Raw genomic sequence first — 23,571 nt, 5'->3', positions numbered from 1 at the left:
TGATGTAAACGTGGTGTACGTATGATGTAAATGTGATGTACGTATGATGTAAACGTGATGTACGTATGATGTAAACGTAGTATACGTATGATGTACCAGTTTCCTTTGTTTTGATTTTGCACCGGCACAGAAATTCTGCTTGTTTTTTGTTTTTGTGGCCAAGTGAAGTTTTAAGTATTTGTGTATATGTTTCATTTCAGCTTTTAACTTTAGAGACAGTGCACTACAAAATCTTCGATACTGTAAGAGCAGCCCTGCACCCTGCATTTAACAATAGACCACTATACGGGGTCAGGCCAGGCTTTGACCCATGCGCTTGCACTCGGCAAAAGTTCCATTTCAACATTTAACTTTACAGATAGTACACTACAAACCCTTCGAGTTATACAAGCCCTCAATACAACGAGCCCTGCATTTAACAATAGCCACCTTGCTGAGTCAGGCCAGGTTCTGACCATGCGCTTACACTCAGCACAAGTTTCTTTTGTCTGTCTGCTTTAGTTTCTCTGGTCAGCTTACTATCTATTGTGTATGTAGTTTTAAACGTTTCGGTCAGGCATGTCTTACACATATGTTGAGGACATCTTCCCGAGGCAAGAGAGTAAACTGACTTTAAGAACTGGACTTTTATAGTCAGTTAACTCACTTGCCTCGGGAAGATGGTTTGAGGAAGTCATTTTGATCGGTTTGTTTAAAATTAACCCCTTGGTGAGTGCATTGAAACAATCATGATAAGCCCTGAAAATATAATATAAAAATCATAATTTATTTTTTCAAAAAACATAACATAGCTGGAGAGACTTCCGCCCGTATCCCCCTCAAGACATATATGATTGAAAGGACAGAGCTGCAAAACATACATATATATCACTTTTGGAGGGTCCGCCCGGAGAGCGGAAGGTCCGGGGTTCGATCCCCGGCCGCGTCATACCAAAAGACGTTAAAAGATGGTACTTGTTGTTACCCTGTCTGGCGCTCGACATTGAGGGGCTAAAACAAGGACTGGTCGGCTCGGAGTCAGTATACTGTGTCTGAGTGGGGTATTCATGTTAAACTGCGGCATGGTATCTCAGTGAGCTAGCACTATAAATCGGCATCAGTCCGGACTAGTACAAGAAGCCACAGACACACACGTGCATGCACGTCGCTATATAAGTGCAATAATCTTGGACGCGACGTTAAACCCAATTTCACCTCACCTCACTTTTGGAGGGTGGATATGGGCGCAAATCTCTCCAGCTGCATTATGCTTTTTTGAAAAAAGATTTATTTATTTATTTATAATGTTTATGATTTTCAGGGCTTATTATCACGATTGTTAACAATGCACTCTGAATAAACATGGCTGTCATCTGAACCTGCAATAAGCTTCGTGTGAGTGTTCCCCACCCACATCATACACGCTACTTCATTTTGTTTTGTAGTTGTTTGTTTTTTGTTTAATGACTGATGAGTACAGTATTCCAGGCGTACGGCTGTAAATAATCGGGTCTGGACCAGACAACCCAGTGACTGACATCAGCGGCATCGATCTCCCCACTTCGGATACGATGGCAACGGACGATCCATTTCGTCGTCATTGACAACCAGCTAGGTTGCTAGGGACCTACGTTGCTAGGGACCTACGTTCTTACCCGGAATCCCCACAGGTCGAACTAATAGTCGTCATTTAGCCGCTTAATGCCGAGCGCCAGGCAAGGTACAAAGTACCATCTTTACAGTTGTGGTATAACATAGCCAGGGACCCATACCCTCCGCTCTACCACTAGACCACGGAGGCGGTCGAGTACAGAAAGAGAGATATTTAATTGTCATGGCAGAACAGATATGTTTTAATGTTTGAATCGTGAGTTGTGATATTTCAAAACGCGGAACCTGTTTCTCTTTCTGCTTCTTCAACACGTGATATGTTCACAGGACTTCCTGGAATGAAGGAGTGAGTGAGTGAGTGAGTTGGGTTTAACGCCGCTTTTAACAGTATTACAGATAAATCAGGGCGTGTCAGCTTAATGTGGGTGGAAAGTGATGCAGGTCTCAGACGTTTACCACTTCCCTGAAACCCACGAGCATGGGTATGGTGCTGACAAACCTAGAAACATAATCAGGGCCAACAGGGATTCGAACCAACAGTCAGTGAGTGAGTGAGTGAGTGAGTGAGTGAGTGAGTGAGTGAGTGAGTGAGTGAGTGAGTGAGTGAGTGAGTGAGTGAGTGAGTGAGTGAGTGAGTGAGTGAGTGAGTGAGTGAGTGAGTGAGTGAGTGAGTGAGCATGGTTTTATGCCACTTTTGGCAATATTCCAGCAATATCATGTCAGGAGACACCCGAAATGGGCTTCACAAATTGTATCTATGTGAAGAATCGAATCCGGGTCTTTGTTGTGATGAGGAAACGTTTCAGCAACAAGGCTACCCAACCGTGTTACCCAACCCAAGGTTACAGATGTAAAAGGACAAAAACTTCAGCAAGAGATTTGTGAAGCTTTATTCTATTGTGTACAACTGATGGACTCCACATGTTGAACAGCATTGCAGGTGGAGAGGGGGGGCGGGGGTCTCCAGACATCTCACACTGCAGGTGGTGGAGAGGGGGGCGGGGGTCTCCAGACATCTCACACTGCAGGTGGTGGAGAGGGGGACGGGGGTCTCCAGACATCTAACACTGCAGGTGGTGGAGAGGGGGGCGGGGGTCTCCAGACATCTCACACTGCAGGTGGTGGAGAGGGGGGGCGGGGGTCTCCAGACATCTCACACTGCAGGTGGTGGAGAGGTCTCAAACCTCCTGCATGAGCTAACACACTTATGTTACTTTGTCCAGTTCATATTTACGGTAGTTATGGTATCAGGGGGCAACTGCTGAGGGGGTAACTACCAAAGGGGTAACTACAAAAGAGGTACTGCTGAGGGGGCTACTTATTTAGGGGGCATTGCTGAGGGGGCTACTTATTTAGGGGGCACTGCTGAGGGGGCTACTTATTTAGGAGGTACTGCTGAGGGGGTTACTTATGTAGGGGGCATGGCTGAGGGGCTACTTATTTAGGAGGTACTGCTGAGGCAGCTACTTATTTAGGGGGCACTGCTGAGGGGGCTACTTATTTAGGAGGCACTGCTGAGGGGGCTACTTGCAGAGGGGGAAACTATCGAAGCCGTACTGCTGAGGGGTGCTACTTATTTAAGAGGAATCTGGTGAGGGGGCTACTTATTTAGGGGGCACTGCTGAGTTGGTATGCTGAGGGGACACTGCTGAGCGGGTATGCTGAGGGGGCACCTGTTTGGGGTGGTGGGGAGGGGTGGGGGTGGGGATGTGGGGTTGGGGATGGAGGGTGGTGAGCTGGGAGTGCAACTTCTAAGGACTAACAAAGGAGTACACATCCTGAATGGTGAGTGAGATGTTTCTGCCATAAAGGGCTCATTTGCTGAATGACAACTGGCATCTCAAGACAATGCTATCTGTCCACTTCACTAAAGCAATACTGAGCAACAGATTTCACAGAAAACACAACCCTGACAACTTGATGACAATTGCTGAGAAACAAGAAATTGTTGTGTTATAGGAAAATAGACAAAATCATTAATATTGTTCCAGTGTTGAAAAATACATATCAACATATTTGCATATTGTTTGGTAAAAAATACTGCAGTGTACTCAAATTACATAACATACACACTATTCACATCTTGTTTCAGTACTTTAGTGGAGAAATGACATCAGTTGACTGACCAGTAGAATACATCACACTTCACCATCAACACATCGCAGCGGTCACTACAAGGACACGGTTCATAGTTTGGTTTTCAGAGGAATCGATGCCACCTAAACAAGGGAGGTAACCCTGATCACATTTTTATTTTCTTCTCTGCAATGTATTTGAATCCATTTAACTGCACCGGCACACATCTGAAAACTTCTTCATCAAAACCATATTGTACTACTGTACCTGGCCTGCACTGAACACACTGCACTAATAATTTAACAAAGTGAATACTCATTCCTGTACAGAAAGAGATTATCTGACACATTTTTCAAAACCATCTGATTTACACAGATGCAAGCATAATATAAATAAAATTCACAATTTCAATTTTATCCTTTGTAAACTCTGATACAGCCGTAAAGTCATACAGTTGTAAAGTCATACAGCCGTAAAGTCATACAACCATAAAGTCATACAGCACAGCATGGCACTACAGTCGTAAAGTCATACAGCCATAAAGCCATACAGCCGTAAAGTCATACAGCATGGCACTACAGCCGTAAAGTCATACAGCCGTAAAGCGATACAGCCGTAAAGTCATACAGCCGTAAAGCCATACAGCCGTAAAGTCATACAGCCGTAAAGTCATACATCCGTAAAGCCATACAGCTGTAAAGTCATACAGCCGTAGCCGTAAAGTCATACAGCTGTAAAGTCATACATCCGTAAAGCCATACAGCCGTAAAGTCATACAGCCGTAAAGCCATACAGCTGTAAAGCCATACAGCCGTAAAGTCATACAGCCGTAAAGCCATATAGCCGTAAAGTCATACAGCCGTAAAGCCATACAGCCATACAGCCGTAAAGTCATACAGCATGGCACTACAGCCGTAAAGCCATACAGCCGTAAAGTCATACATCCGTAAAGTCATACAGCCGTAAAGCCATACAGCCATAAAGTCATACAGCCGTAAAGTCATACAGCATGGCACTACAGCCGTAAAGCCATACAGCCGTAAAGTCATACATCCGTAAAGTCATACAGCCGTAAAGCCATACAGCCGTAAAGTCATACAGCCGTAAAGCCATACAGCCGTAAAGTCATACAGCCGTAAAGTCATACAGCTGTAAAGTCATACAGCATGGCCATACGTGGATGATGCGAGGCTCTCAATCATGCCTTCAAATAGATTCCAACAATAAATACGCAGCCCTTCCCACCACAACAAAACTACAGGTTGCCAGGTAACACCAACAATGAACAGTGAACAAACTCCAAGATTGTCGATATGATCATGATTATTATAACCATGGTGATATGATGATTGTTGTTATAAAATTAAGAAGTGCCATTGGCTTCAGGAAGCAGCACACAGACAAATCACACACGCAATTCAATATAAAACACACTGGGGAGTGTCCACATGGCAGGCAACGTTCAAACAATGACCCCAGTCGTGAGTGAGCCACCACACCACATATGAGGGATGAGGAGGAAACACACTTCATCAGCCTCAGAAACAATTTGTCAGAATTATATGACAGAAGACAATGTGACACAGATTGTTAATATTTAGGATTTGAGACCACTATTATCAGATCCAGGAAAGGCAAAGGGACACAACTCTGCATGGCAAGTTGCCTCACATGTCAAGGTTATAATATTAATTCCAATAACTGCTCTTCTGAATTTATCCCCAACTATGAAATTTAAGAATCATGACAAATTCTCTCCAAAAAAATCAAACTCAACAAGGTGTGTGTGTTTGAGTGTTGTATGCCGACAAAGACACTCTATGGTATATACAAGGGTTATTGCATGGGCAGCATTGCCTCCTAGAGGTCAACTTCACCAGACTCACTGATTGGTTTTAGAGGTTGACCTTTGACATAACCTTGACTCTCAGATTCATTTTCTGACTCGGTGACACTCCCACTGTGGACGGTGTCGATATCTGAGTTCTCCTCCATGCCGGAGAGGTTTGTGTTGGATTCATCCACCCAGTGCTGTATTCGGTCATTGTCACTGAGCTTCATGCGGGTCTGGCCGGGCACGGGACTCTCGCACGGCTTCGTCACGTCGGCCTTGCATCTGTCCATCCCTATCATGTCTGTCATGATCGTTGAGCTCCCGTCTCCAAGCGTCCGTGATGAGTGGGTTGACATCACCTCGCTTCTATCCAATGTGCGCCCAGAATGTTGAGAGAGAATTTCAGCACTGAGATCAAAGTTTCCTGTGTGGATTGAGTCGATGTGCGGCAGCTCTTCCACCGTGTCTGATGCATGCTGGGAACTTGCTGTGTCATCACTTTCTGAATACTCGTCCTCTTCCTCTTCCTCATCATCATCCTCGGAATCATCCGCATCCTCGGTTTCATTTTCAGCCTCGCTTTCACCGGGACCAGCCTCTCTATCATCCTGAACTGGACTCTTCTCATTGGCTGACGAGGGAACCTTGACCGGGACCTCCGAACAGTCTTCAGTGTCAGCCTCGTTCCCGTCATCGATCTCATCCACCGGCGACTGAAAACTTGGGGAAACTTTCACTTCAGTATGAAGGCCATTTCCTACAATAAGATAACTGCTTTTAGGGACGTCCTTAACAATTTCATAACCCTTGCTGTCTGTTTCGGGCTCGGAGTGGGGGTAGTTCTCGGAGATTGGTTCGGAAAGGATGCTGCTGGTGAAGGACATGACGCTGCACCCGGACGGGGTCCGAGAGTGTCCCATGTGGGCGTAGATGTGGGTGGTGCCCCGGTGGGGGTTGTCCTCCATCTCCTTCTCAATGCACAGGACCATCTCATTGTACGCCTGCCGCGCCTTCTCCGTGTAGTCCATCAGCTTGTTGAACGTCTCCTGAAACACCAGGGAAGAAAGGAGTGAGTGAGTGAGATGAGTGAGTATGGTTTTACGCCACTTTTAGCAATATTCCAGCAATACCACGGCGGGGGACACCAGAAATGGGCTTTACACATTGTACCCATGTCGGGAATCGAACCCGAGTCTTCAGCGTGACGAGCGAACGCTTTAACCACTAGGCTACCCGACCACCCGACACCAGTGAGTGAGTGAGTGAGTGAGTGAGTGAGTGAGTGAGTGAGTGAGTGAGTGAGTGAGTGAGTGAGTGAGTGAGTGAGTGAGTGAGTGATATAACGTTGTGTCAACTTGATGTGGGAGGAAAACCCGTAGCGATGTAGGTCTCCGACATTTACCACACGAGAACACGTATGGTGCTTCAAAACCTCAAAACATGATCGGGGAGATCCGGGATTGGAACCCACAATCATAGGTTTCTGACTACCCAAAGGACTCTACACTCTACACAGCAAATGTCTGTGCCTTAGATGACTGGGCAACCAGCGATAGAAAGTGGCACTAGTCTTATAGGCCTTGCCATCCTGACCAATAGTTAAGGTATGATAAGGACGAGTAGAATTTTGCCATTTTTAAGGGTTTAGCTATATGTTATCATTATAGTGAGTGAGTTGGGTTTAACGCCACTTTTAACAGTATTCCAGTTATATCGCGGCGTGTCAGCTTAATGTGGGAGGAAAGCCCGAAGTGATGCAGTTCTCAGACGTTTACCACTTCGGTGAAACCCACGAGCACTGGTATGGTGCTGACAAACCTAGACACATAATCGGGGGGTGGGGGGAACCAAGATTCGAACCCACAATCATAGGTTTCTGGCGTGCCCAAGAGACTGAACTCTGCACAGCGAATGGCGCCTCAGAAGACAGGGCCACCTGGGCCACCCGTGCCCCCTTGTTATCATTATAAGCACTAGAGTACGAGAACAGTTATTATCCCCAGCAGCCTGAGTTACGTGATGCTGTACACCATGGAATTAATGCAATGATCCACACTTTCGGGTTGCAATGCAGACAATCCAGTGATTGATATTGTCAGCCTTGTTAAAAAGGGCTAGGTCACTTGATGTGAAACACTTGCTATTTGATGAGGAAAGACAAAAATTCTCTGTATATTCATTGATCAAAAGGGTATTTGAAATAATCTTCAACACCAAGGCTCTTTCCATTGCTACGTTCAATGATGAAGGGGAGGTAACTCCTATATAAGGTGTTCAGTTTAGGTTCCAACAAGATTACCTCCTTCTTTGATAGGCATTTAGAAGTTGGAGTACTAAGTAAGGATAAGAATTTATGGATAAACAACTTCTTTATTACAATTAAGAGTGACGTTTCGGTGTAGGTGCTAACACCTTTATCAGGCAAGTGATAGACAGAGTGTGGTAGACAAGTGTATATACACAAGTAGGAGGCAATGTTTATACAGTAGAGTAGATATTGTTATACTGGAGTGGAGAGGCCTGTTTTGTATACACAAGGGTAGTGATGACAATCATCTTAATTGTAATAAAGGAGTTGTTATCCTTACTAAGATTACCTCCCTTCACTTGGATACCTCAACCCAATACATATGGTGTTTTAAACAATCGGTTTCCCTAGCAACTATTGTCTTTTCTCTTCTCCCTATCTCAATATTGTGTATTTACCTGAACATACGATTTTCGCAAGATTGTTGCTGATGTTCTATATTTCCTCCATTTCTTGAAGTGTTAGTCTGTCTACAGACCCAGATACACATATACCAAATACAGCCCATGCAAGTCTATAATGTTTGGCAAAATGACAAGTTGTTTCAGAGACTAGATGTTAGTCTAATGAAGTGTAGAAGTTATGGACGAATAACATTTATAGGATAAGTAAAGATTTTAGACAGCATGGTTACACTTACAGATGGGATTTTCATCTCAACACATCACCGAGAATATATATATACTGTTGCCCAATCTAACTCTGCAGTAGAAGACAAGGGAGGTAACTCACCTCACAGCCGTCATAGTTGAACACTCCCGCACAGCTGACGGGGACCAGCTTGGCACAGGCGCGGCCCAGGGCGCGGCGACCCAGGGCGAACACGAAGGGGATGTTCTGATCCTGACACATGTTGAGGATGTTGTTGAGGGCATCGTCTAGTCCTCCTGCAGCACGGATAGTTCAACGTCATTTACAGTGTCACACACATATATATATTGCGTATGTGTTGTATAACGTGAGTCATATGTGTATATGTGTGTTATACTCCTCGTCAGATGTGTATATGTGTAATACGTGTGTCATATGTGTTATATCGTGTGTGTCATATGGGTAAATGTTAGATTGCGTGTGTCAGATGTGTATATGTTATACTATATGTCAGATGTGTATATATGTAATAAAACGTGTCAGATGATGTGTATATATGTAATGACACATGTGTCAGATGTGTATATATGTAAAAAAATGTGTCAGATGTGTTAATGTTATACTATATGTCAGATGTGTATATATGTAATTAAACGTGTCAGATGTGTATATATGTAATGAAACGTGTCAGATGTGTATGTATGTAAAAAAATGTGTCAGATGTGTTGATGTTATACAACGTGTCATATATGTGTATTTATGTATTGTTCAACATGTGTCACATGAATATATGTAATATAACATGTCTGATGTGTATAGACGTGTTATGTCATATGTATATATGTAAAACAACATGTAAGATGTGAAGATGCTTGTACACGGGACGGACATGCATGCATGAAAGGATGCAACTTGGTGAGACTGGGCCACTGGGTTCCCGAGACACTGAGGACAAATAACCTGAGGCGGGTTCAACAACTTGTCTGCTGGTGTGAAACCAGTGAAAAGTCAGACACCCAATATGTACAGTGAATATAGGATCCCATTTGACAGATACGTCACAACGCCGTTATCTGCATCCGAGAACTCGGACTTGTGGACTGTGGGCTTGTGTTTAAACTAGACTGATGTGATGACGTTACCTTTAGATCTGCATCCGAGAACTCCATCACGGAACCCTAACATGGAACAAAACGGTGGACTTGTGTTTAAACTAGACTGATGTGATGATGCTACCTTTAGATCTGCATCCGAGAACTCCATCACGGAACCCTAACATGGAACAAAACGGTGGACTTGTGTTTAAACTACACTGATGTGATGACGCTACCTTTAGATCTGCATCCGAGAACTCCATCACGGAACCCTAACATGGAACAAAACGGTGGACTTGTGTTTAAACTAGACTGATGTGATGATGCTACCTTTAGATCTGCATCCGAGAACTCCATCACGGAACCCTAACATGGAACAAAACGTTGGACTTGTGTTTAAACTAGACTGATGTGATGACGCTACCTTTAGACTGGATCTTCTCCAAGTTGGGCGAGATGATGACGCACTTGATCTTCTTTAGCTTCAGGTGCTTCGTCACCTCTCGCAGCCCCAGCACCAGCCTCCGCCGCACCTTCGCCTACAACAACACCGATGTTAAACTAAATATATATAATTACAAAACAAGAAACCGGTGGTTACTGTTTTTATCAAAACGAGCGTATTTCAAAACTTGGAAATATGATGAAGCTGCAAGGACCCCTGATGATGATGGTAACCGTGGTTATGCCTGGAATGTGTTTGGGTGATGTTTCTTTTAAAGCTTGAATATGTTCTGGGATCATTTGCACACCAGGATCCAACGAGAAGGATGAAATGTATAGTGTGAGAAAGGAGAATTCTTGAAAATATATTTTATGAGCAAAAGCAAGATACTTAATGAAATAGGCTGCAATAAAAACTGTAACTGTGACGACAGTATTTATTACCAAATTAAATTTCTGGTATAAGGGTGTGAACGAATACAACATTCAAGCTGTTTATTGACTATAGACTGTTCTCGCAAGGAAAAAATCTAGCAATACTACTGCTGTCTACTGCTGTACCCCAGGTCTGTCTACTGCTGTTCCCCAGATCTGTCTACTGCTGTACCCCAGGTCTGTCTACTGATGTACCCCAGGTCTGTCTACTGCTGTTCCCCAGGTCTGTCTACTGATGTACCCCAGGTCAGTCTACTGCTGTTCCCCAGGTCTGTCTACTGCTGTACCCCAGGTCTGTCTACTGCTGTATCCCAGGTCTGTCTACTGCTGTTCCCCAGGTCTGACTACTGCTGTACCCCAGGTCTGTCTACTGCTGTATCCCAGGTCTGTCTACTACTGTTCCCCAGGTCTGTCTACTGCTGTAACCCAGGTCTGTCTACTACTGTTCCCCAGGTCTGTCTACTGCTGTAACCCAGGTCTGTCTACTGCTGTATCCCAGGTCTGTCTACTGCTGTTCCCCAGGTCTGTCTACTGATGTACCCCAGGTCAGTCTACTGATGTTCCCCAGGTCTGTCTACTGCTGTATCCCAGGTCTGTCTACTGCTGTTCCCCAGGTCTGTCTACTGCTGTAACCCAGGTCTGTCTACTGCTGTATCCCAGGTCTGTCTACTGCTGTTCCCCAGGTCTGTCTACTGATGTACCCCAGGTCAGTCTACTGATGTTCCCCAGGTCTGTCTACTGCTGTATCCCAGGTCTGTCTACTGCTGTTCCCCAGGTCTGCCTACTGCTGTTTACTGCTGTTCCCCAGGTCTGTCTACTGCTGTACCCCAGGTCTGTCTTCTGCTGTTCCCCAGGTCTGTCTACTGCTGTTCCCCAGGTCTGTCTTCTGCTGTCTACTGCTGTTCCCCAGGTCTGTCTACTGCTGTACCCCAGGTCTGTCTACTGCTGTTTCCCAGGTCTGTTTACTGCTGTTCCCGAGGTCTGTCTACTACTGTACCCCAGGTCTGTCTACTGCTGTATCCCAGGTCTGTCTACTGCTGTACCCCAGGTCTGTCTACTGCTGTTCCCAAGGTCTGTCTACAGCTGTCTACTGCTGTACCCCAGGTCTGTCTACTGCTCTTACCTTGACAGGGTCCTTGTGGAACATGCGGTCCTGGAATCGGACCAGGTCCTGGAGGAACTCTGTGCAGCACATGTCGATGTCCTTGTCCAGGACCTGGTTGCAGTATCTACAACAGGAGGCCATGGTCAGCAAGCTTTCTTTACTTAGCACAGAACCTTACACTCTGTACCTGTGATTGGGTTAAAGAGTTATTTCCCTTTGGGATTAAACAGATTTACTCTGAACCTGCAACTGCGACATCAAAGAGTTATCTCCCTTAGTCCGTAGAGAAACTTACTCCCTGGACCTGCGACTATGTTCAAGAGGTATCTCCTGTGGTACACTTCACTCTCGATCTGCAACTGTGTTATAGAGTTATCTCCCCTTTGACAGTGTGGCGACTTACTCTCTGAACCTGCGACTGTGTTATAGAGTTATCTCCCCTTGGACAGTTTGGCAACCTACTATCTGAACCTGCGACTGTGTTATAGAGTTATCTCCCCTTGGACAGTGTGGCGACTTACTCTCTGAACCTGCGACTGTGTTATAGAGTTATCTCCCCTTGGACAGTTTGGCAACCTACTATCTGAACCTGCGACTGTGTTATAGAGTTATCTCCCCTTGGACAGTGTGGCGACTTACTCTCTGAACCTGCGACTGTGTTATAGAGTTATCTCCCCTTGGACAGTGTGGCGACTTACTCTCTGAACCTGCGACTGTGTTATAGAGTTATTTCCCCTTGGACAGTGTGGCGACTTACTCTCTGAACCTGCGACTGTGTTATAGAGTTATCTCCCCTTGGACAGTGTGGCGACTTACTCTCTGAACCTGCAACTGTGTTATAGAGTTATCTCCCCTTGGACAGTGTGGCCACTTACTCTCTGAACCTGCAACTGTGTTATAGAGTTATCTCCCCTTGGACAGTGTGGCGACTTACTCTCTGAACCTGCAACTGTGTTATAGAGTTATCCCCCCTTGGACAGTTTGGCAACCTACTCTCTGAACCTGCGACTGTGTTATAGAGTTATTTCCCCTTGGACAGTGTGGCGACTTACTCTCTGAACCTGCGACTGTGTATTTTCATCATGGCCTTGAGGTCCTTGCTGTGTCCGGTGATGGGGCTGTTGACGCCAGAGCTGAGGGGGCTGGCCCCGGGGGACAGGGGGCTCATGGAGATCGGTGACGTTTGGCTGATGGGGGACAGGTCGGCACTGGTTGAGGCACCGTTCCCCAGCTCCATCGAACTCTTGGAACTCAAACCTGTCAAATGAAGTGGAATAAGACAAGACCAGCACAGGCTGCTGACACCCGAGTCCACCCTGAGAACCAACAACGGACTCTCTCTCACTCTCACTCACTCACTCACTCTACAGTTCCTGGCCCCACTTACCGTCTTGAGACAGGTCACTCTCCGCATTGACGACACCGATACCCACGGGAGGCCTGGTGAGGGAACATAGAGAAGCATATAGTCTATACCAAACATATAAATCAAACACACTCACACACACAACATAAGAAACACACACACACACAAAACAGCAAACACACAACAACAAACACATAACAGCGGACATACAACAGCAAACATACAACAGCAAACACACAACAGCGGAAACACACAAAACAGCAAACACAACAGCAAACACAGACACAACAGCAAACACAGACACAACAGCAAACACAGACACAACAGCAAACACAGCGGACACACACAAAACAGCAGACACACACAAAACAGCAAACACACAACAGCAAACACAGACACAACAGCAAACATACAACAGCGGATACACACAAAACAGCAAACACAGACACAACAGCAAACACAGACACAACAGCAAACACACAGACAGCAGCAAACACACAGACAACAGCAAACACACAACAGCAGACACATAACTGCGGACACACACAAAACAGCAAACACAACAGCGGACACACAACAGCGGACACACAACAGCAGACACAACAGCGGACACACAACAGCAAACACAACAGCGGACACACAACAGTTGACACAACAGCGGACACAACAGCAAACACACAACAGTTGACACACAACTGCGGACACAACAGTTGACACAACAGCAAACACAACAGCTGATTTACAGCATCACACATACAACAGTACACTCACACAAACAGTACACATTATTATAAAGTTACATATTAGGCTCAACAATAACCAAAATGTAACAAATTGTTTGTACAAATTGTTTGCATCGTGTGAGCTGTCCATCCATCTAACCCTTCTTACTCTGCTATATGCAGCCCTGTGGGGTCGTTGTCATCGTCCAGCAGACGCATCTTCTTCTTCTGCTCTCGTTCCTTCAGGATCACCTATGGCACAAAGGTCAAGGTTACAAGAACACCAACATTGAGGGAGGACAATGTTGAAGAACGCCGACATTGAGTAAGGACAAAGTTGGAAGAACGCCAACATTGAGTAAGGTCAAGGCTGAAAACATGCCAACATTGAGTAAGGTCAAAGTTACAAGAACGCCAACATTAAATAAGGCCAATTTTACAAGAACGCCAACATTGAGTAAGGTCAAGGCTGGAAGAACGCCAACATTGAGTAAGGTCAAAGTTACAAGAATGCCAACATTAAGTAAGACCAATGTTACACAAATGCCAACATTGAGTAAGGTCAACTTTTCATGAACGCCAACATTGTGTAAGGTCAACATTACAAGAATACCAACGGTGCGTTGGTGAAGTGAAAGGTTCCAAGAATACCAACATTGTGCTTGTGAAGGAGGACAAGATAAGAACCATGGAAAGTCAACTTGGATGGAAGCCAGAAACGTAAGTTGTTATCTGGCTTCATTGCATTATTTCACTGCGTGTCAAGTCACATTCAGCGATATTCCAGCTATATTATCAAGGCTGGACCAGACTATCTAGTGATTGAAATTGACAAAACAATTCATGTCTTTTGGGTACCCAATCAACCAATTCACTGAGTCGAACCACACAATTCAACTGGTTACCTATTGCGACCAGCACAAGTTGTTGGGGACCGAGCCTAACTACACAATTCAACCGGTTACCTATTGCGACCAGCACAGGTTGTTGGGGACCGAGCCTAACTACACAATTCAACTGGTTGCCTATTGCGACCAGCATGGGTTAATGGGGACCGGGCCTAACTACATGATTCAACTGGTTGCCTATTGCGACCAACATGGGTTGTTGGGGACCGAGCCTAACTACATCATTCAACTGGTTGCCTCTTGCAACCAACACAGGTTGTTGGGGTCCAAGTCTAACTACATGATTCAACTGGTTGCCTCTTGCAACCAACACAGGTTGTTGGGGACCGAGCCTAACTACACGATTCAACTGGCTGCCTCTTGTGACCAGCACAGGTTGTTGGGGACCGGGCCTAACTACACAATTCAACTGGTTGCCTATTGCGACCAGCATGGGTTAATGGGGACCGGGCCTAACTACATGATTCAACTGGTTGCCTATTGCGACCAACATGGGTTGTTGGGGACCGAGCCTAACTACACAATTCAACCGGTTACCTCTTGCGACCAGCACAGGTTGTTGGGGACCGAGCCTAACTACACAATTCAACCGGTTACCTCTTGCGACCAGCACAGGTTGTTGGGGACCGAGCCTAACTACATGATTCAATTGGTTGCCTCTTGCGACCAACATGGGTTGTTGGGGACCGAGCCTAACTACACAATTCAACCGGTTACCTCTTGCGACCAGCACAGGTTGTTGGGGACCGAGCCTAACTACACAATTCAACCGGTTACCTCTTGCGACCAGCACAGGTTGTTGGGGACCGAGCCTAACTACATGATTCAATTGGTTGCCTCTTGCGACCAACATGGGTTGTTGGGGACCGAGCCTAACTACACAATTCAACCGGTTACCTCTTGCGACCAGCACAGGTTGTTGGGGACCGAGCCTAACTACATGATTCAATTGGTTGCCTCTTGCGACCAACATGGGTTGTTGGGGACCGAGCCTAACTACACGATTCAACCGGTTACCTCTTGCGACCAGCATGGGTTGTTGGGGACCGAGCCTAACTACACAATTCAACCGGTTACCTCTTGCGACCAGCACAGGTTGTTGGGGACCGAGCCTAACTACACAATTCAACCGGTTACCTCTTGCGACCAGCACAGGTTGTTGGGGACCGAGCCTAACTACATGATTCAATTGGTTGCCTCTTGCGACCAACATGGGTTGTTGGGGACCGAGCCTTACTACACAATTCAACCGGTTACCTCTTGCGACCAGCACAGGTTGTTGGGGACCGAGCCTAACTACATGATTCAATTGGTTGCCTCTTGCGACAAACATGGGTTGTTGGGGACCGAGCCTAACTACACGATTCAATTGGTTACCTCTTGCGACCAACACAGGTTGTTTGGGACCGGGCCTAACTACACGATTCAATTGGTTGTCACTTGCGACCAACATGGGTTGTTGGGGACCGAGCCTAACTACATGATTCAACTGGTTGCCTCTTGCAACCAGCACAGGTTGTTGGGGACCGAGCCTAACTACACGATTCAATTGGTTACCTATTGCGGCCAGCACAGGTTGTTGGGGACCGAGCCTAACTACATGATTCAATTGGTTGCCTCTTGTGACCAACATGGGTTGTTGGGGACCGAACCTAACTACACGATTCAATTGGTTGCCTCTTGTGACCAACATGGGTTGTTGGGGACCGAGCCTAACTACACAATTCAACCGGTTACCTCTTGCGACCAACATGGGTTGTTGGGGAACGAGCCTAACTACACGATTCAATTGGTTGCCTATTGCGACCAGCATGGGTTAATGGGGACGGGCCTAACTACATGATTCAACTGGTTGCCTCTTGCAACCAACACAGGTTGTTGGGGACCGAGCCTAACTACACAATTCAACTGGTTGCCTATTGCGACCAGCATGGGTTAATGGGGACCGGGCCTAACTACATGATTCAATTGGTTGCCTCTTGCGACCAACATGGGTTGTTGGGGACCGAGCCTAACTACACAATTCAACCGGTTACCTCTTGCGACCAGCACAGGTTGTTGGGGACCGGGCCTAACTACACAATTCAATTGGTTGCCTCTTGCGACCAACATGGGTTGTTGGGGACCGAGCCTAACTACATGATTCAATTGGTTGCCTCTTGCAACCAGCACAGGTTGTTGGGGACCGGGCCTAACTACACCATTCAATTGGTTGCCTCTTGCGACCAACATGGGTTGTTGGGGACCGAGCCTAACTACATGATTCAATTGGTTGCCTCTTGCGACCAACATGGGTTGTTGGGGACCGGGCCTAACTACACGATTCAATTGGTTGCCTCTTGCGACCAACATGGGTTGTTGGGGACCGAGCCTAACTACACAATTCAACCGGTTACCTCTTGCAACCAGCACAGGTTGTTGGGGACCGAGCCTAACTACACGATTCAATTGGTTGCCTCTTGCGACCAACATGGGTTGTTGGGGACCGAGCCTAACTACACGATTCAACCGGTTACCTCTTGCGACCAACATGGGTTGTTGGGGACCGAGCCTAACTACACAATTCAACCGGTTACCTCTTGCGACCAGCACAGGTTGTTGGGGACCGAGCCTAACTACACAATTCAACCGGTTACCTCTTGCGACCAGCACAGGTTGTTGGGGACCGAGCCTAACTACATGATTCAATTGGTTGCCTCTTGCGACCAACATGGGTTGTTGGGGACCGAGCCTAACTACACAATTCAACCAGTTACCTCTTGCGACCAGCACAGGTTGTTGGGGACCGAGCCTAACTACATGATTCAATTGGTTGCCTCTTGCGACCAACATGGGTTGTTGGGGACCGAGCCTAACTACACGATTCAATTGGTTGCCTCTTGCGACCAACACAGGTTGTTTGGGACCGGGCCTAACTACACGATTCAATTGGTTGTCACTTGCGACCAACATGGGTTGTTGGGGACCGAGCCTAACTACATGATTCAACTGGTTGCCTCTTGCAACCAGCACAGGTTGTTGGGGACCGAGCCTAACTACACGATTCATTTGGTTGCCTCTTGCAACCAGCATGGGTTGTTGGGGACCGAGCCTAACTACATGATTCAATTGGTTGCCTCTTGTGACCAACATGGGTTGTTGGGGACCGAGCCTAACTACACGATTCAATTGGTTGCCTCTTGTGACCAACATGGGTTGTTGGGGACCGAGCCTAACTACACAATTCAACCGGTTCCCTCTTGCGACCAACATGGGTTGTTGGGGACCGAGCCTAACTACACGATTCAATTGGTTGCCTCTTGCGACCAGCACAGGTTGTTGGGGACCGAGCCTAACTACATGATTCAATTGGTTGCCTCTTGCGACCAACATGGGTTGTTGGGGACCGAGCCTAACTACACGATTCAATTGGTTGCCTCTTGCGACCAACACAGGTTGTTTGGGACCGGGCCTAACTACACGATTCAATTGGTTGTCACTTGCGACCAACATGGGTTGTTGGGGACCGAGCCTAACTACATGATTCAACTGGTTGCCTCTTGCAACCAGCACAGGTTGTTGGGGACCGAGCCTAACTACACGATTCATTTGGTTGCCTCTTGCAACCAGCATGGGTTGTTGGGGACCGAGCCTAACTACATGATTCAATTGGTTGCCTCTTGTGACCAACATGGGTTGTTGGGGACCGAGCCTAACTACACGATTCAATTGGTTGCCTCTTGTGACCAACATGGGTTGTTGGGGACCGAGCCTAACTACACAATTCAACCGGTTCCCTCTTGCGACCAACATGGGTTGTTGGGGACCGAGCCTAACTACACGATTCAATTGGTTGCCTCTTGTGACCAACATGGGTTGTTGGGGACCGAGCCTAACTACACAATTCAACCGGTTACCTCTTGCAACCAGCACAGGTTGTTGGGGACCGGGCCTAACTACACAATTCAACCGGTTACCTCTTGCAACCAACACAGGTTGTTGGGGACCGGGCCTAACTACACAATTCAACAGGTTACCTCTTGCGACCAACACAGGTTGTTGGGGACCGAGCCTAACTACACAATTCAACCGGTGACCTCTTGCAACCAGCACAGGTTGTTGGGGACCGGGCCTAACTACACAATTCAACCGGTTACCTCTTGCAACCAGCACAGGTTGTTGGGGACCGGGCCTAACTACACAATTCAACCGGTTACCTCTTGCAACCAGCACAGGTTGTTGGGGACCGAGCCTAACTACATGATTCAATTGGTTGCCTCTTGCGACCAACATGGGTTGTTGGGGACCGAGCCTAACTACATGATTCAATTGGTTGCCTCTTGTGACCAGCACAGGTTGTTGGGGACCGAGCCTAACTACACGATTCAATTGGTTGCCTCTTGCGACCAACATGGGTTGTTGGGGACCGAGCCTAACTACACGATTCAATGGGTTACCTCTTGCGACCAGCACAGGTTGTTGGGGACCGAACCTAACTACACGATTCAATTGGTTGCCTCTTGCGACCAACATGGGTTGTTGGGGACCGAGCCTAACTACACGATTCAATTGGTTGCCTCTTGTGACCAACATGGGTTGTTGGGGACCGAGCCTAACTACACGATTCAATTGGTTGCCTCTTGCGACCAACATGGGTTGTTGGGGACCGAGCCGAACTACACGATTCAATGGGTTGCCTCTTGTGACCAACATGGGTTGTTGGGGACCGAGCCTAAATAACACAATTCAATGGGTTGCCTCTTGTGACCAACATGGGTTGTTGGGGACCGAGCCTAACTACACAATTCAATGGGTTGCCTCTTGTGACCAACATGGGTTGTTGGGGACCGGGCCTAACTACATGATTCAATGGGTTGCGTCTTGTGACCAACATGGGTTGTTGGGGACCAGGCCTAACTACACTATTCAATTGGTTGCCTCTTGCGACCAGCACAGGTTGTTGGGGACCGAGCCTAACTACACGATTCAATTGGTTGCCTCTTGCGACCAACATGGGTTGTTGGGGACCGAGCCTAACTACACGATTCAATTGGTTGCTCTTGTGACCAACATGGGTTGTTGGGGACCGAGCCTAACTACATGATTCAATTGGTTGCCTCTTGCGACCAACATGGGTTGTTTGGGACCGAGCCTAACTACACGATTCAATGGGTTGCCTCTTGTGACCAACATGGGTTGTTGGGGACCGAGCCTAACTACACGATTCAACTGGTTGCCTCTTGTGGCTGACTGGGAACCTCAAGGGGGTTTTCACTGTGAATACAATCCATACCTTCTTCAAGGGACTTGGTTTCTTGGGCTTTGCATTTTCTCTCTCTTTTCCTCGTTTGGCCGGTGCTGATGAATCCAATAAATTGGCTGACACTTTGGTCTGACAGGAAGTAGAAAATTTACATTGAAAACATTGTTTGGTTTTTCTTGTTTCTGCAACCTCCAGGTTTTTCAAATTTTGAAGTATTCTACTGTCATTAATAAAAGTTTGGCATCCTCAATGTGCTAAAACTGTCATAAATAAAAGTATAGCAGTAATGATTGTCTTGGTGCTCAAACTGTCGTAAATAAAAGTATAGCAGATATGATCGTCTTGGTGCTAACACTGTCATAAATAAAAGTATAGCAGTAATGATCGTCTTGGTGCTAACACTGTCATGAATAAAAGTATGGCAGTAATGATCGTCTTGGTGCTCAAACTGTCATAAATAAAAGTATGGCAGTAATGATCGCTTGGTGCTAACACTGTCATTTATAAAAGTATGGCAGTAATGATCTCTTGGTGCTCAAACTGTCGTAAATAAAAGTATGGCAGTAATGATCGTCTTGGTGCTAACACTGTCATGAATAAAAGTATGGCAGTAATGATCGCTTGGTGCTAACACTGTCATTTATAAAAGTATGGCAGTAATGATCTCTTGGTGCTCAAACTGTCGTAAATAAAAGTATGGCAGTAATGATCGCTTGGTGCTAACACTGTCATTTATAAAAGTATGGCAGTAATGATCTCTTGGTGCTCAAACTGTCGTAAATAAAAGTATGGCAGTAATGATCGTCTTGGTGCTAACACTGTCATGAATAAAAGTATGGCAGTAATGATCGCTTGGTGCTCAAACTGTCATAAATAAAAGTATGGCAGTAATGATCGCTTGGTGCTAACACTGTCATGAATAAAAGTATAGCAGTAATGATCGCTAGGTGCTAACTCTGTCATGAATAAAAGTATAGAAGTAATGATCGCTTGGTGCTAACACTGTCATGAATAAAAGTATAGCAGTAATGATCGCTTGGTGCTAACACTGTCATGAATAAAAGTATGGCAGTAATGATCGCTTGGTGCTAACACTGTCATGAATAAAAGTATGGCAGTAATGATCGCTAGGTGCTAACTCTGTCATGAATAAAAGTATGGCAGTAATGATCGCTTGGTGCTAACTCTGTCATGAATAAAAGTATGGCAGTAATGATCGCTTGGTGCTAACTCTGTCATGAATAAAAGTATAGCAGTAATGATCGCTTGGTGCTAACACTGTCATGAATAAAAGTATGGCAGTAATGATCGCTTGGTGCTAACACTGTCATGAATAAAAGTATGGCAGTAATGATCGCTAGGTGCTAACTCTGTCATGAATAAAAGTATGGCAGTAATGATCGCTAGGTGCTAACTCTGTCATGAATAAAAGTATGGCAGTAATGATCGCTTGGTGCTAACTCTGTCATGAATAAAAGTATGGCAGTAACGATCATCTTAGCACTACGCATGTCGGAAGTCAATGTTAAAGTAGGGCAGCAATGATGGTCTTGGCTATGACTGATGCAAATCATTGCTAAAGTATGGATTACAGTGCCATGAATGTCATAGATATAAGTATAGCAGTAACGATCGTCTTGGTGCTAAAACTGTCATAAATATAATTATAGCAGTAACGGCCCTCTTGGTGCTAAAACTGTCATAAATAAAAGTATGGAAGTAACGGTCGTCTTGGTGCTAAAACTGTCATAAATAAAAGTATGGCAGTAACCGGTTGTCTTGGTGCTAAAACTGTCATAAATAAAAGTATGGAAGTAACGATCGTCTTGGTGCTAAAACTGTCATAAATAAAAGTATGGCAGTAACGGTTGTCTTGGTGCTAAAACTGTCATAAATAAAAGTATGGCAGTAACGGTTGTCTTGGTGCTAAAACTGTCATAAATAAAAGTATGGCAGTAACGGTCGTCTTGGTGCTAAAACTGTCATAAATAAAAGTATGGCAGTAACGGTCGTCTTGGTGCTAAAACTGTCATAAATAAAAGTATGGCAGTAACGGTCGTCTTGGTGCTAAAACTGTCATAAATAAAAGTATGGCAGTAACGGTCGTCTTGGTGCTAAAACTGTCATAAATAAAAGTATGGCAGTAACGGTCGTCTTGGTGCTAAAACTGTCATAAATAAAAGTATGGCCGTAACGGTCGTCTTGGTGCTAAAACTGTCATAAATAAAAGTATGGCCGTAACGGTCGTCTTGGTGCTAAAACTGTCATAAATAAAAGTATGGCAGTAACGGTCGTTTTGGTGCTAAAACTGTCATAAATAAAAGTATGGCAGTAACGGTCGTCTTGGTGCTAAAACTGTCATAAATAAAAGTATGGCAGTAACGGTTGTCTTGGTGCTAAAACTGTCATTAATAAACGTATGGCAGTAACGGTTGTCTTGGTGCTAAAACTGTCATAAATAAAAGTATGGCAGTAACGGTTGTCTTGGTGCTAAAACTGTCATAAATAAAAGTATGGCAGTAACGGTTGTCTTGGTGCTAAAACTGTCATAAATAAAAGTATGGCAGTAACGGTCGTCTTGGTGCTAAAACTGTCATAAATAAAAGTATGGCAGTAACGGTCGTCTTGGTGCTAAAACTGTCATAAATAAAAGTATGGCAGTAACAGTTGTCTTGGTGCTAAAACTGTCATAAATAAAAGTATGGCAGTAACGGTTGTCTTGGTGCTAAAACTGTCATAAATAAAAGTATGGCAGTAACGGTCGTCTTGGTGCTAAAACTGTCATAAATAAAAGTATGGCAGTAACGGTCGTCTTGGTGCTAAAACTGTCATAAATAAAAGTATGGCAGTAACAGTGTCTTGGTGCTAAAACTGTCATAAATAAAAGTATGGCAGTAACGGTCGTCTTGGTGCTAAAACTGTCATAAATAAAAGTATGGCAGTAACGGTCGTCTTGGTGCTTAAACTGTCATAAATAAAAGTATGGCAGTAACGGTCGTCTTGGTGCTAAAACTGTCATAAATAAAAGTATGGCAGTAACGGTCGTCTTGGTGCTAAAACTGTCATAAATAAAAGTATGGCAGTAACAGTCGTCTTGGTGCTAAAACTGTCATAAATAAAAGTATGGCAGTAACGGTTGTCTTGGTGCTAAAACTGTCATAAATAAAAGTATGGCAGTAACGGTCGTCTTGGTGCTAAAACTGTCATAAATAAAAGTATGGCAGTAACGGTCGTCTTGGTGCTAAAACTGTCATAAATAAAAGTATGGCAGGAACGGTCGTCTTGGTGCTAAAACTGTCATAAATAAAAGTATGGCAGCAACGGTCGTCTTGGTGCTAAAACTGTCATAAATAAAGGTATGGCAGTAACGGTTGTCTTGGTGCTAAAACTGTCATAAATAAAAGTATGGCAGTAACGGTCGTCTTGGTGCTAAAACTGTCATAAATAAAAGTATGGCAGTAACGGTCGTCTTGGTGCTAAAACTGTCATAAATAAAAGTATGGCAGTAACGGTCGTCTTGGTGCTAAAACTGTCATAAATAAAAGTATGGCAGTAACGGTCGTCTTGGTGCTAAAACTGTCATAAATAAAAGTATGGCAGTAACGGTCGTCTTGGTGCTAAAACTGTCATAAATAAAAGTATGGCAGTAACGGTTGTCTTGGTCCTAAAACTGTCATAAATAAAAGTATGGCAGTAACGGTCGTCTTGGTGCTAAAACTGTCATAAATAAAAGTATGGCAGTAACGGTCGTCTTGGTGCTAAAACTGTCATAAATAAAAGTATGGCAGTAACGGTCGTCTTGGTGCTAAAACTGTCATAAATAAAAGTATGGCAGTAACGGTTGTCTTGGTTTTAA

At 45.3% G+C, this 23,571-nt stretch overlaps 1 protein-coding gene across 1 annotated transcript in view; it reads right to left on the bottom strand.

Annotated features, from left to right (window-relative positions):
* Positions 1–2,464: 2,464 nt before the first annotated feature.
* LOC124121959 overlaps positions 2,465–23,571 on the bottom strand; it is a 68,420-nt gene continuing 47,313 nt past the window's right edge. Inside the window, exons 10-17 of the mRNA XM_048395322.1 lie at positions 19,746–19,844; positions 13,735–13,817; positions 12,865–12,917; positions 12,530–12,734; positions 11,496–11,601; positions 9,918–10,032; positions 8,541–8,695; positions 2,465–6,546 (exon numbers count right to left, since the gene is read on the bottom strand). Coding sequence (XP_048251279.1) covers positions 5,527–6,546; positions 8,541–8,695; positions 9,918–10,032; positions 11,496–11,601; positions 12,530–12,734; positions 12,865–12,917; positions 13,735–13,817; positions 19,746–19,844 — 1,836 coding nt within the window. The 3' untranslated portion in view covers positions 2,465–5,526. The remainder of the gene's footprint in view (positions 6,547–8,540; positions 8,696–9,917; positions 10,033–11,495; positions 11,602–12,529; positions 12,735–12,864; positions 12,918–13,734; positions 13,818–19,745; positions 19,845–23,571) is intronic.

The sequence above is a fragment of the Haliotis rufescens genome, unplaced genomic scaffold (genome assembly GCF_023055435.1).
Source record: "Haliotis rufescens isolate VD_foot unplaced genomic scaffold, xgHalRufe1.0.p SCAF_14, whole genome shotgun sequence".
Lineage (NCBI taxonomy): Eukaryota > Metazoa > Mollusca > Gastropoda > Lepetellida > Haliotidae > Haliotis > Haliotis rufescens.
This window is presented reverse-complemented; position numbering and strand designations above follow the sequence as displayed.